Below are 15,243 nucleotides of genomic sequence, written 5' to 3' on the forward strand. Positions count from 1 at the left end.
GGTAAAAGTAATTGAAATACTGAAGTAAATGGTTTAGAGTGGGAAATGGAGTTTAATTTTCAGCCGATCAGGAGGAGGATGCAGAACTGAAGTTACAGGTTTTGGTGTTTGAGCTCTGTTTCCCCCAGAACGGATGCTCCAGCAGAAAGTGTACAGCAGCTGTAGGAGTAAGCCACACACGGGTGTGTGCAAGACAAACAGTTCAGGGACTGCGTCTGGTAATGTGACCCTCTCCACCCCAGGGGTAGCTGGGCTGGGGAGGTGGCTTTGGGTCAGTGTGTGAGCACAGCAGCGTGTGAAGGGTCTCACTGGGGTGAGAGGGGCTACAGATAGGTCATGCTCCGGCAATTCTTATTTTGGTAAAAAGCTCAAGACAGCCCTAGGAACACCTTGCAGGCACCCCACAATTACCATAATAAACAGCTTTATCATCTGCTTGGCAGTCAATACTGTGGCTTATGCTGCTTTAGTATCTCGCTGGTATTGATCACCTTAACAACTGTGCCACGGTCGGCTCCCGTTAACCCCTGCACTGTCGGCAGTTCCGGCCATCCTGCCGGGGCCTCAGGCTCACCTGTCGCCCAGGTGTGTGCAGCGAGGGACAGCAGCATGGGGCACACTTTGAATCAGGCCCTGACGAGGAGATTTTGGTCCAGGAGCGAGGGATTGAGTGCATATCCTATGTTTGGGGCTGGGGGTTAAAGCAAAAGGCTTGACATGATTCCCAGTTTGGGCTCAGAGGAGTTTGGGCTGTAAGGGAGTTGTGTGGTGTGTGGTGCTCTGTCAGACAGGGGTTCCCTGAGGTCCCAGGCTGCCGTGCCCCGAGGTGGCCCTTGGAGAAGGAGGGCTGTTCTCTGCAGTGACACTGTCGTGCTTCCCTGGGGCCTCGGGCTCCAGATGGCACCATGCACTGGGCATCCCCCGGGCTTCGCCTGGCTCTGCCGGGGCTGGCTGAGGCGCTGGCATTCCAGCACCACTCCCGCCTGCCTGGCCTGCGAGAGCAAAGCCTGCAGGATGGGCACGCGCTGGGAAACGGCCTCGGCCCCGCGGCAGCTGCTGGGCTGAGCTGGGGCAGCCGGGTGCTGCTGGCTCTACCAAAGGCACTGTCTGGGCTAAGTGAGCCCTTGGGGGTGCTCTGACAGCATTGCCTCCGCTTCTGGCAGCGCAGGCGGCAATTAGGAATATCAGGTTAGTAGCTGACTCCATTTTGGGAGGAAGAAAGATGATTTGCTGTCCGCATCCCAATGGGGCTTTGAGGAAGGATGGGACTTTCTGGGATTTGGTTGTACCTCGGTAGTTGGGTCTTGAGGCCCAGTGTTTCTCCTAATGGAATTTCCCATCATTTACTGCCCTACTGATTCCTGATCAATGAAAATAAAATTGCATTGCCTCCTGAGAGGCTCCATGTATGGCTGCAGCCTCCAGCTGTGTCAGTTCCGGTAAGATAATCTCATCAGGCGTGCAAGAGGGTAATAGGAAATAAAAATAAAACCCACAATTAGCAAGAGGCCAGGCAGCCGAGTAACACTTTCAGTCCTGGACGTCTGGAGATGTGAACTTAGCAACTTCCTCACTCATGTCCTGTGTCCCTCGCACTGTGCTGCCACATGGTGCTCACGGGGCTTGGGAGTACCTGCAGACGCATTGGGCACATCCTTTGGGATCCCTATTTACCTGGATCTGTGTCAGCTCTCCTTAGCTGAGGTGGTTAAATGTTTCACAGGTGGTGGTTCTGAGGTGCACCAGGGAGGGATGTAGCAGCTGATGGAGGGACTGCATGCTGTGCACTTGGAGAGCATGAACTTGAGACTTTGAGCTGTCAAGTGGTCCACAGGTGTTGACTCCTGATGGTTGCTGCAATCAGGAGGATTTATTTTGGCCAGATAAGGAACATGTTTAGGCTGTATATGAAGTCTGGAGCAGGGTATAGTTTTGGAAGCAACAAATGTGGATGCTATTAACAGGGGTATGGGACCACTTGGATGTGCTAAAAGTTGGCTTAAACATTGTTTTAAATGTGGTGGTTTCCCAGCTATACCAGTAAGTTTCTTTACCTGTTTTAGGGGTGTTTTAGATTATCTTCAAGTGCTATGGCTGTAACTGGTGTTTATACTGAAACATGAATGGCTGGTGTGAGCAGACATCCCGGTGACCTTTGTGATGGGACTGTGCCACCCCAGTGTGTAGTTCAGAGCTGACGTATCAGCCATGGTGTTTGTCTGAGCAGCCAGTGGGATAGTTACAGAATGACCTAATACCTCTAAGCCTGCTCTCCTGATCCAGAGCATTGGCTTTCCCAAAGGGTGGGAAAGAGCAACTGAGCCCAGAATGTCGCAGTGAGTCTGCTTCCTAACAAGGACTGGATGCGAGCCCTGGCAGAGGAGATCTGCATGACTTATGAGTCTGACTCTTACCCTTGGCTTGGCCCTTGACACTAGTCTGGAGCGCACATGTTGTTTGGGTAGAGCCGCAGGAGGAAGGAGCCTTGGCAGGGTTCTGGGTGAGTCCCTGCGTGTGTGGAGCGTGGCTGTGGAGCACAGCCTGGCAGCGGAGCAGCAGCTCTTCGGCCGGGCCGTGGGGCCTGGCTGTGCCTGAGCCCAAAGCCACGTGGCAGGGCTGCAGACTCGAGCATTCCAGGGCTTCCCCGTTCACAAGCATCACTGCGGATAGGGGTTGCCCAGTGCAAGGTCTTGTGCGTGTTCCCTCCCTGCGTGGAGGGACACGGGGCCCAGGCAGGGCTGTGGTACCTGGAACTGGTGCAGGCACTGGGGAGACAGGACAAGCTGCAGCATGGCAAAACGGGGGATGGATGGCTCCTTCCTGAGGCACTGCGGCCTGGGGGAACCTGAGGGACTGCGGGGCTGTGACAGAGCAAAGCAATTTGTCCTCAGCAGCTCGTTGATTAGTTTTGGAGTTGGATCAACAACAGTGCACTGAAAATGCAAACCAGATGCAAATGTAGTTATTTATACAGCAGCATAGGCTGAGAACACCATTTAACAAGAAAGATTGGGGGTTTGGAGCAAAGGGGTGAGTTGCACAACGGCAGAATCGTGAGATGTTTGACGTTTTGAAACAAAACCTGGAACTTGTGTGGTGTCCTACTCAAGAGGAGAGGATCCTGCAGAACCTGAGAACAAATTCTGTGCCCTGGGAGCGTGTGAATGCCTTCTCATGTATGAGCCAAGCAAGTGCTTCAGTTTGCTGTGTAGAGAGAAACGTGACTGAAGCCAGTTTACCTCTGCTGCAAAATATTCTTAGTGCTAAGAATCTCCTGAAGGAATAAGCGCTCTTGTCCCCAGTTGCTCTGAGAAAGCCTTCTGGCCCTCCTTGGGATCATTCCACTCTCAATGGCAGCGGGCTGAAGATTAGATAAGTATTTTTGTGTGTAGTGCAGTAGCTGGCTCAAAGGGATCAGCAAACTTGGAATAATAGTTCATAACAAAATGCCTTCTGAAAAGCTGCCTGACTCGTGTTACTCCCATTGGCTCGGTTTTAGCTGGTGTGAAGGGCAGAGGGAAAACGTGGATAATGTGGAAGGTTCACCTTTTCAAGGAGCCCCTTTCTCTCAGTTTCATGCCAAGTGCTTGAGCCCTGCAGCTTTCAGCCCTGTTTTGTTCAGCGTTTCCTTTGCTTCCTGCTGGTTGAAAAGCTGTTTATGCTAATGGTGCCGGGCAGATCTGAGGGGCCGGTGGTGCCTGGATGGAGCCCGTGTCCCCTCTTGGCTGGAGCGCTGCCTTCCTGCTGGGGGATCCTCCTGGGTGCCCATGGATCCTCTTTCAGCAGATCACTGCATGCCACACCATCCCCTTCTGGGACCTTGGGCCCTTCAGGATCCATGGGCTAGAATCCCCCCGAGTGGAAGGCTCGCAGTGTTCATAGTGACTCCCACAGAGGCAAAATGTTTTCACTGAGAAGGCGGTCAGGCACTAGCACAAGCTGCCTAGGGCAGTGGCATAGTCACCATCCCAGGGAGGGGTTTGAAAGGCGTGTGGTATTAGGGGGCGTGGGTTAGTGGTGGCCTTGGCGGTGCTGGGTTAATGGTTAGACTTGGTGATCTTCAGGGTCTTTTCCTACCCAAATGATTGTTCAATTCTATGAATTCTTGGCTTTGTCAGGATAACCAACCAGTTTGAGAGGACTTGCAGCCTCAGCTCTTTGAAACCTGTGGGTCAATGTTGTTTGGATGTTTCTTCTACCAGCAGGCAGGGCTGGCTTAATTCTGCTCCCACTGCAGAGGTGTTGGATGTGGCCGTGTATCCAGATGGAAACAGTCTGGCACAAAGCAGAATGCTGGAAGAAGTCAGAACTGAGCTTGGGCTTTTGGTCGGTAAAGCCTCACTGCAAAAGAGGAAGAGAGATGTAAGGTGTTCAGGATTTGGCAAGACTGGTGTCTTGCTCATCAGACCATGTTTGCCAGTGAAACAACTCCCCTGTGATCAAGGTGTGTGCTAAAACACTGCTTGGTCTCACTTGGGAAGGTGCAACATATGACATGCTATGCAAAAAGGAAAAGTTTGTTTGCAATTGCTTCATTAAAATGTTGAACTTCGCAAATAAATATCAGTATTTTCAGGTGGTTTTTTTGTTGTTGTTGTTGTTTTTTTTTTTTTTTTTTGTTAGGAATTGCATAAGAGAAATCCTAAGGCTGTAAAATGCTGCAGGAAAAGCCCAACTAGAAATCATTCTTCACACTGTGCATCCACGTTCCCTGTTATGCTCAGGTTTTGGCACATAAGTACCATTTTATCCTAATATTTCAAGCCTTGTTGCAGAGTTTTCAGCACTTCCCTTAGGCTGGCAGGTATCTTGCTGCTTTCTGGCACCTTAATGAATGTGAGAGAGCTGGGATCCCTGTCTTCTGTTTAACTTAAAAGGTAGAAGCATTTTACAGAACTGGGAATTGAAACTCTTGGTATTGCCACTTGAATCTCCAGCCAGTGTTGCTGAAGAAATTTGAAAAGATCTTTGTATTATAGGAGGTAACTCTTCACATATTTGTGTGATAGCAGCTGTTGTAGAAATCACATGCAGTGACAACATGCTCCTGCCACCTTGTTTTACCCTCTTCTGAGGCCATCCTGCTTGCCAGGCGAGGCAGCGTGTGCTCACCTAATTGCAGGCAGTATCATAATTCATATGCATAAAGGCACAAAATTAAAGTTGCTTTGGCAACATACATTCTGTTCTTCCTTAATTTTTGAATTCTTGATCCTAGGCAATTATTTTTATCATGTCTTTCCATTTGCAATTTCCTAAGTGTTACCCGAGTGCTGTGCAGCACGCCAGGTGCGAGGAGGCAGCACAGAAAGCTTTGATGCTCCAGCTTCTTGTGTCGGCACTTGAGAGGGTCACGGTGGCTGTCCCTGCCGGGCTCCTGCTCCTGGGAGCTTTGATCATGCCTGTTCCCAGGGACTCCAAGGTCCCTGCCCAAGCTATTCTGTGTCTCTGTGGCCGTGAAGTTGAGTTGGCTGCTCGCTCACCTCTGGCATGGCCATCCCTGTTTTTCAGGCTGGAGCAAGTGTCATCCAGTGCCACTCTGAGACAGGAGCCTCTCGGCCAGCCGGGACACCGCACTGGCTGGGTGTTGTCCTTCTGAGGACACTGCAGAGGACCAGGCTGAGTTAGTCTTGTGCAGTCCTTGTCCTCCCTCACCTCTGTCCTTTTTGGCTTTCCTGAGCCACTGGCACCCTGGAGCTGGCTGAGGGCCTGAGCGCTTCCCTGTGCCACGCAGCTGGGCAGGGGGAGGCAGCCTGCAGGGACCGTCGGCCAGGTAATGGCTGTGGGTGAAATGCATCTGCCTGTATCTTCTCCCTGTCCTCAGCGCCCTCTTTTCCATGGTGCCATGTGGGTCATTAGCTGAGGGAACAGTTTCTCACTGTCGCTTTCTCCTTTTGTTTTCCTCCTTCCTCATTGCTTCTAGTCTTGGTTTACTGCCAAACAGCCTCTTGTGAAAGGGCCGCCTAATTAACCCTGTGCTAATTAACAATTTAAAATTACACAGCACGGCTGTTCATATTTAATTCTCGGGAAGCCTGGGCAACAGCAGGAGCCCCCTCCTCCCTCCCGCTCCATCCCTGCTGCCCGCACTGCTTGCCAGTGTCCCCAGGGGAGGAAGCAGCCTGGTGCCGCAGGCTGGGGTGCCCAGGAGCCCAGCTTGCCAGGAGTTGCAGGGTGTAGCTTTAGGACCAGCCGCTCCCTGGTGGAAGCATTGCTGGAAAGGGACTGTCTGTCCCTTTGAGGATGGAGCTGGGGGCTGGAGAGAGGTGGCAGGGTGATGCAGGGATCGACTCCACGCGTGGAGTCTGCACGGCGTGGCTGCCAGCTGCCAGGCCTGGTTGGTAGGAGCGTGGCAGAAGTGGGGGGCACACGGTGTCGTGCTGTCACCTGCATCTGCCACGCAGGCGTAGCTGCTTTCTGGGCTGCCATGGTGCCACGTCGGCTCCAAGGGACTGTGAAATGCAGTGACTGTGGGGCAGGGGCTGGGATGGGCCGTGGGCCAGAGACAAGGTGGCCATGGCAGTGGTGGGATGTGAGGCTGCAGAAGGGAGCAGGGGAGCCCTTCCTTGCCACTGGGGCAGTGTGAGAGCACAGAGTCTCTGGCACTCAGGCTGTTCTCTCTGTAACTGGAGTTCATTGATTTTACGGGAAACCATGTTTACAGACAGAGTGCTGATCGACCTGACGAGTTGACTTCTGCCTCCTTAAGTAAGAACTACCTTTTCTTATTGACTGGCTGATAAACAGAGCAGAGAGGGCGACGGGGAGTGAATGGGAGGTGTGGAGCACGCCACTGTCTGTCCATCTGAGCGCTCACACGCTGTGTCTGTCCCCACACAGGGTGGCCTAGGGGTGGTCCGGAGTGGTGGAAGACATAGGGCCCAATAGTGGACTGATAGCTGCATTGTGCTCCTGCTTAGAACCTGGTTTGCTATAGCAAGGAAACTGCTGTTTTCAGTTTGAACAGATGATTCCTGCAACTTCTGTGTGAATAGAAGCAAATATTTTCACACCTTGTGCTCCCTTTAGGAGCAGCTCTGATGTTGACCAAACCATCAGAAGAGCTTGGGTTTGTGCAGGGGCTCAGCCTGTGTCCAGGGCTTGGGCTGGCCATTTTGGCTCTTGGTTTTTGCACACGCGTGTAAGGGCTCCTCTTCGTTGAGGAAAGGGAGAGGAGATTCCTTTGGCATAGCACATCTTGAGCTGGTTAACTTGGAGTGAGTGGGGGAGAGCTGTTAAAGCCAGCCAAGGCAGAAAAGCCCACCAATTAATTGGAGCGTGCGGGTCTGCCTGGCCGGGCTGGGCCGGGAGAGAGATTGGCTTTCCTGTCAATAAACAAGTCCCCAGTGCAGCATCAAAGCTGCAGTCCTTTATCAATCGCAGCCTCCTCTTCCCGCATGTTCCTGTAACTTACCAAGCATTTATTACATTGATTTTCCAATCAGGCTGTTAACCCTCCCGCCCCTCCAGCCCTGCTAACCCTTCTGGCCTGGCTGTCAGTCAGGCATCTCCTGCCAGTCAGGAGCTCTTGATGGCAGAACTGCTGTGACCCTGGCTGTGTCTCACCTGGCTGTGTGTCCCAAGGGCTGGCCGTGCTGGCCCACACAATGATCCAGGTCTAAAAGAGTGGGTAGGGTGTGGTCATCCCATATTGTGCCTTGAAGTCTGCATAGATATTCCTAAAACTTCAGCTGGAAAAAGTACAAGGCTTATGGAGCTTCTTTTTCCTCACTTCCCCTGAATTAATCTGTTTTGGTTTAACTTGGATTGCAGTTGCCAGCGCAGAAGTAGCAGTGGAAAGGGAGAGAGTAGGTGTGTTGTGGGAAGGTGAATGTGCAGCCTCAACACAGAAGGATCTGGGATCAGTGATCCAGGGAGGGAGCTGGTGCAGTAGGAGCTGTTACATGGCTGGAGCATATTTTAGGCTAGGGGAACAAAACTGGCTGATTAAACCCAGAGCTTTTTGGCAGCAGGATACTGCTTTTTCTTCTTGTTCTGCTCAGTGTACCAGATTACTGTTGCGGCAGAGCAAATCCCTGTTTATTCCCAGTGCAACTCTAGAGGCAGCTGTGTATGGCATAGAATCCAGGGAAGGTGAGACTGGAGGTGCTGTGGAGTAATGTTGTGTGTGATCACATTGGGTGCAGTCTCTGTTGTGCCTGTGTGTCCTTCTGCAGGCATCCTTGCACATGAACTTTGAGAGTATGACTTTGCCTTCTGTGGTAGTTTTAAATGCTTTTTCTTCAAGGTACACTGGAAGTCAAATGTAAAGAGAAAGTACTAACACATTAGAGAAATCAGCAGAAGCGTGGGTGGCTTTGTGTAGTAAAGGAAAATAAACTGGGAGATAGTGAAACCTGCAAAAAAATGCTGATTGTCACTCTGTTTTCTTTTGCTTGAGCTAATTCAGGTAGTTCACACAGGGCTGCTGTGGCACATCACTGTCTTTGCAGGTGGTTGAACCTCTGGCCGGTTTCCAGTTCTCTTCACAATTTCTGTTTGAGCTGAAGGGGGCTCCATTAGGATTGCAGTATTGGAGTGGTTGGCCAGGTGCAGCATGATGGGGGTCCCTGGATGTCGGCCATGGTCAGTAGCCCAGGCCCACTGACTGCCTGGCAGTTGGTGGGAATCCTCCAGCCACATTGATTTTGGTGGAATGGAGGCAGTAGGAAGGGTGTCCTCCTCTTCCAGGACCTGCAGCCACCGTTTGTCTCCAGGGGTGAGAGGAAGCAATCCATGCACGAGGCTATGCCCTGCAGGATCTCTGGGAGGTTCCTGGAGCATGGTGGGCTGACCGCTTTCCAATCCCCAGGATGCACCCTTGTCAGATCTGGAATTTCCTGTTTGGTTTCTCTCCTGACATCTCTGTGTTTAAACTGTCCAGACCAGAGCAGTTATGTCTCCTGTGCACACTGAGCACTGTTACTCCAAAGTCGCTGCGAGTTGCTCTGGGTCGCGTGGGCTTCCCTTGAGGTACATGTGTGCTAGCCATGGGTCTGTGTCTCCCAAGCCATTAGCAGAAGGATGACACCCAGCGAAACAGTATCTGCCTTAGGGGGAGCCAGAGAAAACCAGAGCTGTAAAGCCACAGAACTGTTCTGTTGTCGTACCTTGTTTCTGTCACAAGCTTCCCATGATGTTTTGTTTTCTGAAGACCCAAGGCCTTGAAGGTGACAGTGCAGGTCCTACAGTCTTCCTGCTGGCTCCCTTTAGGAGACACGTTACGGAGAGTTTTGCCATTTTCCAGGCCCCTTCCCTTTCCAAGTTTTCCTCTGGCGTGGCTGCTGCCAGCATGTTTCCATGGCTCATTCCCAGCAGTACCTTGCCCGAGGCTGGCCTGCCTGTCCTGGAGCCCGTCTTGGCACATGTGCCCCCACTCTGGTCCTGAGAAGGGGGGTCAGCAGCCCTTGTGGTGCTGGGGTCTTGACGGGAGCACCCTGACTCACCTGCCTCTCTCCTTCTGTCCCCACCCGCAGGTCGGAGCCGTACCGGGTGCAATGAGCGCTCCGTGCCGGCCCTGCCATGGAAGGCTGTGACTCGCCCGTCATCCCCGGGAAGGACAATGGGTGCGGCATTCCTCAGCACCAGCAATGGACTGATCTCAACAGCGCGCACCTCCCTGACCCGGCCGGCAGCATGGAGCAGCCCGCGGCGGAGAGCTGCAGCCCCCTGGACAGCCTGAGGGTCCCGTTCCCCGAGCGCGGCCCCGAGAGCAGCGCGCCGGGCCCCGGCTCCGAGCCCGCGGGCAAGGAGCTGAGCTGCGGGCAGTGCGCGGCCTCCTTCGCCGGCCTGCAGAGCTACATGGAGCACCGCTGTGCCAGCGCCCGCCCGGCCCCGCCGCTGCGCGGGGACAGCGGGAGCGACAGCAGCGAGGACGGCGACGACGAGAGCGACGTGGAGAACCTGGCCGGCGAGATCGTCTACCAGCCCGACGGCTCAGCCTACATCGTGGAGAGCCTCAGCCAGCTGGTGCAAAGCGGGGGTGCCGGCGGCAGCGGGACTCTCCCCTCGCTGCTCCCGAACTCTCTGCCCAAGCAGGGAGAGCCCTCTGCTGCCGCTCCCGTCTACCCACAGATCATCAACACTTTCCACATAGCCTCATCCTTCGGGAAGTGGTTTGAGGGCTCAGACCAGGCCTTCCCGAATACCTCAGCCCTGGCGGGCATCAGCCCCGTCCTGCACAGCTTCCGCGTCTTCGATGTGCGACACAAAAGCAACAAGGATTACCTGAACAGCGACGGTTCTGCCAAAAGCTCCTGCGTATCCAAAGATGTTCCCAACAATGTGGACCTGTCCAAATTCGATGGCTTTGTGCTCTATGGGAAGAGGAAGCCCATCCTGATGTGTTTCTTGTGCAAGCTCTCCTTTGGGTATGTCCGCTCATTCGTGACCCATGCCGTGCACGACCACCGAATGACTCTGAGTGAGGAGGAGCGGAAAATTCTTAGCAATAAGAACATCTCCGCTATCATCCAAGGGATAGGCAAAGACAAGGAACCCCTTGTCAGCTTTCTGGAACCAAAAAACAAAACCTTTCAGCACCCTCTCGTTTCCGCAGCTAACCTCATAGGCCCTGGACACAGTTTTTATGGTAAATTCAGTGGCATTTGCATGGAAGGTGAGCAGGCCCTCCAGGCCGGGGCGGCTGGTGGAGCTGAGCCGCCGCCGGCAGCGGGTGTCCTGGCCCCCAGTGCACTCCTCAACCTGGGTGGGCTGACCAGCTCAGCTCTGAAGACTCCCATTACCTCAGTCCCCCTGGGCCCGCTGGCTTCCAGTCCCACCAAATCCTCAGAGGGGAAGGACCCTGGGGTGGCAGGGGGGGAGAAACAAGAGGGGGACGACCAGGACAGCCTCTCGGAAAAGGTGGAGCCAGCCGAAGAGGTGGAAGAGGAGGAGGAGGAGGATGTGGAAGAGGAGGAGGAGGAAGAGGAAGAGGAGGAAGAGGAAGAAGATGAGGATGATGAGGGTTGCAAAGGACTATTTCCAAATGAGTTGGAGGATGAACTGGAGGACCGGCCCCAGGAAGATGTTGGGGCTGTGGCAGGCAGTGGCAGCAGCAAAAAGGACCTTGCTCTCTCAAACCAAAGCATTTCTAACTCTCCCTTAATGCCTAACGTGCTCCAGACCCTGTCACGGGGCACGGCTTCTACTAGTTCTAATTCTGCTTCTTCCTTTGTCTTTGATGGTGCAAACAGGAGGAATCACTTAAGCTTTAACAATGAGGGCGGCGGAGCCAGTGTGGCCGAGGGCAGCAGGAGGCTGGACTTCATCGATGAAAGTGCCAATAAAGACAATGCCACAGCACCAGAACCAAATGAGAGTGCAGAGGGCGAGGACGGGAGCTACATCTCCCATCACCAGCATGCTGGCCCCCTCTGTGAACTTGGGGGTGGGGAGTGCCCCTCGGGGAGCGGCGTGGAGTGCCCAAAGTGCGACACGGTCCTGGGCTCCTCGCGGTCGCTGGGTGGCCACATGACTATGATGCATTCTCGCAACTCATGTAAGACACTCAAGTGTCCCAAGTGCAATTGGCACTACAAGTACCAGCAGACGCTTGAGGCGCACATGAAGGAGAAACATCCTGAGCCGGGTGGCTCCTGTGTCTACTGCAAGAGCGGGCAGCCGCACCCGCGGCTGGCGCGGGGCGAGAGCTACACCTGTGGTTACAAGCCCTTCCGCTGCGAGGTCTGTAACTACTCCACAACTACCAAAGGCAACCTCAGTATTCATATGCAGTCCGACAAGCATCTCAACAACATGCAGAACCTGCAGAACGGAGGGGGAGAGCAAGTCTTCAGCCACACCGCGGGGGCAGCGGCGGCAGCAGCTGCTGCCGCGGCAGCTGCCGCCGCCAACATCGGTACCACCTGTGGGGCTCCCTCCCCCACCAAACCAAAAACCAAACCCACGTGGCGGTGCGAGGTGTGCGACTACGAGACCAACGTAGCTAGAAACCTTCGGATTCACATGACCAGTGAGAAGCACATGCACAATATGATGTTGCTTCAGCAAAACATGTCCCAAATCCAGCATAACCGGCACTTGGGCCTCGGCAGCCTGCCGTCCCCCGCCGAGGCCGAGCTCTACCAGTACTACCTGGCGCAGAACATGAACCTTCCCAACTTGAAGATGGACAGCACTTCCTCAGATGCACAGTTCATGATGGGGGGGTTCCAGCTTGATCCCACCAACCCCATGGCAACGATGGCTCCATCTCTAGGTGAGGGTGAAGGGGTTTCCACCATGTTCATGTGAGAGACCCAGCAAAGGCAGCTCATGAGCTACCTCTGTGCAGTGGTCGAGCACAGAGGCTACACAGTGCAGATTTTTCACCTGTGCTCACCCAGGGCAGTTTTTCCTCATCTTGTGGCTTTTCTAGTACATTTTCCAAGAGTTTTCATAGGGAGTTAGTGGAACAGCAGACACTGGTTACGGATGGTGTGGCGCTGAATGTTCTTCCTCATTGTGGAAAGCATCCTAACTACAGTGTTTCCCGAGGACTTCTCCTGGGTTTGGTGAGGAGTGTGAGTAGTTTGGTGGATAGCTTTGAGAGAAGGTGCAGTCACCTGCTGGCACTCCCAAAGGATGTTCAGGGTTGGCTTGTTCCACGCTGTGTTGCCTTGAGATGACAACGTAAGCAGGTTTGAGAGGGGTGGAAGGGGCGCTGTTCCTCTGCTGCCAGTGACGGGATTGGAGGCTTTTGAAGCTCAGAGCCCCTCACTACTGAAGTACAGGGCAGTTGTAATAAGTTGGGAGTGTTTTAACTGAAGCTCCTCAAGTAAATGACAGGGCCTTGGATGTCCATGAGCTGGCTGGAGGGCAGTTTGTGAACTGTGCACTTGATGGTTGCAAGTCTCACACTGAGGATTGCAGAGGAGGCCCTGCCTGTGCTAATAAGCACTTGACACCAGGTTGGCCCTTTTGACTCGGATACACAGCTATGAGCTTTGTGAGAAGTGAAGCAGATCTTTCCCATTCTTACACTTTGGTCCAAAACTGAGCAGAGCATTAATAATTCAGAAGAGTCTGCTTTTGGGTTTTTCCTGCAAGGTGAGTTCAGGAGAGAGTGTCTTAAAGAACACTTGCTTCTCAGCAAATAAGTTGCAACATAGGAAATGAAAAAAGTTAAGGAAATAACATCTTTTTGATTACCCGAGGAATTGTTGACCTGGTTGCTTTCATAGGATTGTTAAGCTGAGCTGTGACATCAACTCAAGGTAAAATACCAAGAAGCTGTAGAAAGAGCATAACTGTCTTAAACACGGCAAAGGAGAGCAAAGTGGCACAGGAGTCCTGGTTTGTGCTTGTTCAGAGTCTCTGCATCTCTCAGGTGCTCTGGTGTGAGTAGGAGCCTGTTGTGCTCAGTAGCTGTGAGTGAGCAGAGGTGAGCTCTAGTTTGAAGAGTCAGCTTGACAAACACAGGGTCCTCCTGGCTCTCCATGATGTGCTCTCACACCCTCTTTATTAGTTGTTGTCTTTACCTTGTCAAAACTGTTTTTGAAGATTCTTCACCATTTTGAGCTCTTGGACAAGATATGAGATATAGCAGTGCAGGAGTGGCACTTCTCAAGTTGTTTCTGTCTATGCCATGTTCTACACTGTTCCCAACTTGTGACAGCAATGCGGTGACCTCCCTGTGATGCAGCCACCACCTGTGACTCTTGGCCTTTGTTTTATGTGGTAGGGACTGTGCTTAGCTACTGCATGAGGTAGCATTTGCTTCTTCAGGGAGGCAAAAAAAACAGGAGGTGTTAACACTGCTCTTGAAATAGCCACAGAAACTTTCAGTGTGGTGCTCTGGAATTCTTCGTCCTCTCAAAGTCTTTAGGGTTTTCCTTGCCACCTTTGATGGGCAGAGGGGATGATCCTTCAAGAGGGTAGCAAGGGTGATAGCAGTGCGTTGCCAGCCTTTTGTGCTGGCTGCAGTAACTTTTTTCTTCAGCTCTGGTGCAGACCAGCAGTACAGAGGAGTGGGCGAAGAAGTCACAGCTGTGTGTGGTCTCACTGTGTGTTTGTGGGTACACAGGTGGCACTTGGGAGCAGCTTATGTTCTGCTCTGTGTTCATCTTCTGGAATTCAGCCTTTCTGACCTCTTCTTCCCCTTTGTCTTTGTGCAGTGGGTGGCGAGATCCCGCTGGACATGCGTCTGGGTGGTGGACAGCTGGTGTCTGAGGAGCTCATGAACTTGGGTGAAAGTTTCACGCAGACGAATGACCCGTCGCTGAAGCTCTTCCAGTGCGCTGTGTGCAACAAGTTCACCACAGATAATTTGGACATGCTGGGCCTCCACATGAACGTGGAGCGAAGCCTCCCCGAGGACGAGTGGAAGGCAGTGATGGGGGACTCGTACCAGTGCAAGCTGTGCCGCTACAACACACAGCTCAAGGCCAACTTCCAGCTCCACTGTAAGACAGACAAGCATGTGCAGAAATACCAGCTGGTGGCACATATCAAAGAGGGGGGCAAAGCCAACGAATGGAGGCTCAAGTGCGTGGCCATTGGGAACCCAGTCCACCTGAAATGCAATGCCTGCGACTACTACACCAACAGTCTGGAGAAGCTACGTCTTCACACTGTTAACTCCAGGCATGAGGCCAGCCTGAAGCTCTATAAGGTAAGGGTTGGCTTTGCTTCATCTTCTTTCGTTTTCCAAGGAAAATCTAAGTTGAACCACAATGCATTGTGATCCTCTGGAGATGAGCTGCTCAGAGCTCTCCACTGCGCCCCAATCTCTGCATGCTGCAGCTCTTCACCCTGTGTTCTGTTAGCATTTGTGGTTGTCCAGGCTTCCAGGCAGCAGATGTTCACTCCGCAGCACTTTAGAGGGGACCTGTGTGTCTTATGGCACTGCAGGTGTGATAGTCTGCGCAGAAATGGAGCAATCCCTGTTAGAAAAGTTGTGCAAGGTGACAATTGCCTGTGTTTTGTTGGCTCTTTCCCATAGTTTGTCACTTTGTGCCAGGGGAAGGCTGTCGGTGTGGTCAGTGTGCTGGTCCTGGCAGCGGGCAGTGGTGGGGCCGTGGCTGCAGTGCTGCTGTGCTCACAGCGTATTTGGGCTCTCACTGCCATCTTGTCCTTTCCTCCCACCCCCCTCGTTCTGTGTTGTCTTTGTAACCATTATAACCATCTTCTCTTTCCTGTCTCAGTCTGGTCCCCAGCCCCCTCCCCTCGCTGGCCGAACCCTGTGGGCTGTAACCCAAGAGGAGCTCCGGATACAGTAAATAGTCCTTTCACTCGCGTAGC

At 53.1% G+C, this 15,243-nt stretch overlaps 1 protein-coding gene across 3 annotated transcripts in view; it reads left to right on the forward strand.

Moving 5' to 3' along the window:
• Window positions 1-15,243, forward strand: part of ZFHX3 (zinc finger homeobox 3) — a 123,595-nt gene that overhangs the window by 31,195 nt on the left and 77,157 nt on the right. For all 3 annotated transcript variants that reach the window (XM_077786405.2, XM_085589266.1, XM_021526901.4), the window contains exons 2-3: window positions 9,477-12,220; window positions 14,118-14,614. In XM_077786405.2, coding sequence (XP_077642531.1) covers window positions 9,523-12,220; window positions 14,118-14,614 — 3,195 coding nt within the window. In that variant the 5' untranslated portion in view covers window positions 9,477-9,522. The remainder of the gene's footprint in view (window positions 1-9,476; window positions 12,221-14,117; window positions 14,615-15,243) is intronic.

This window comes from Lonchura striata, chromosome 11 (assembly GCF_050655825.1).
Source record: "Lonchura striata isolate lonStrDom1 chromosome 11, ASM5065582v1, whole genome shotgun sequence".
In the NCBI taxonomy this organism is placed as follows: domain Eukaryota; kingdom Metazoa; phylum Chordata; class Aves; order Passeriformes; family Estrildidae; genus Lonchura; species Lonchura striata.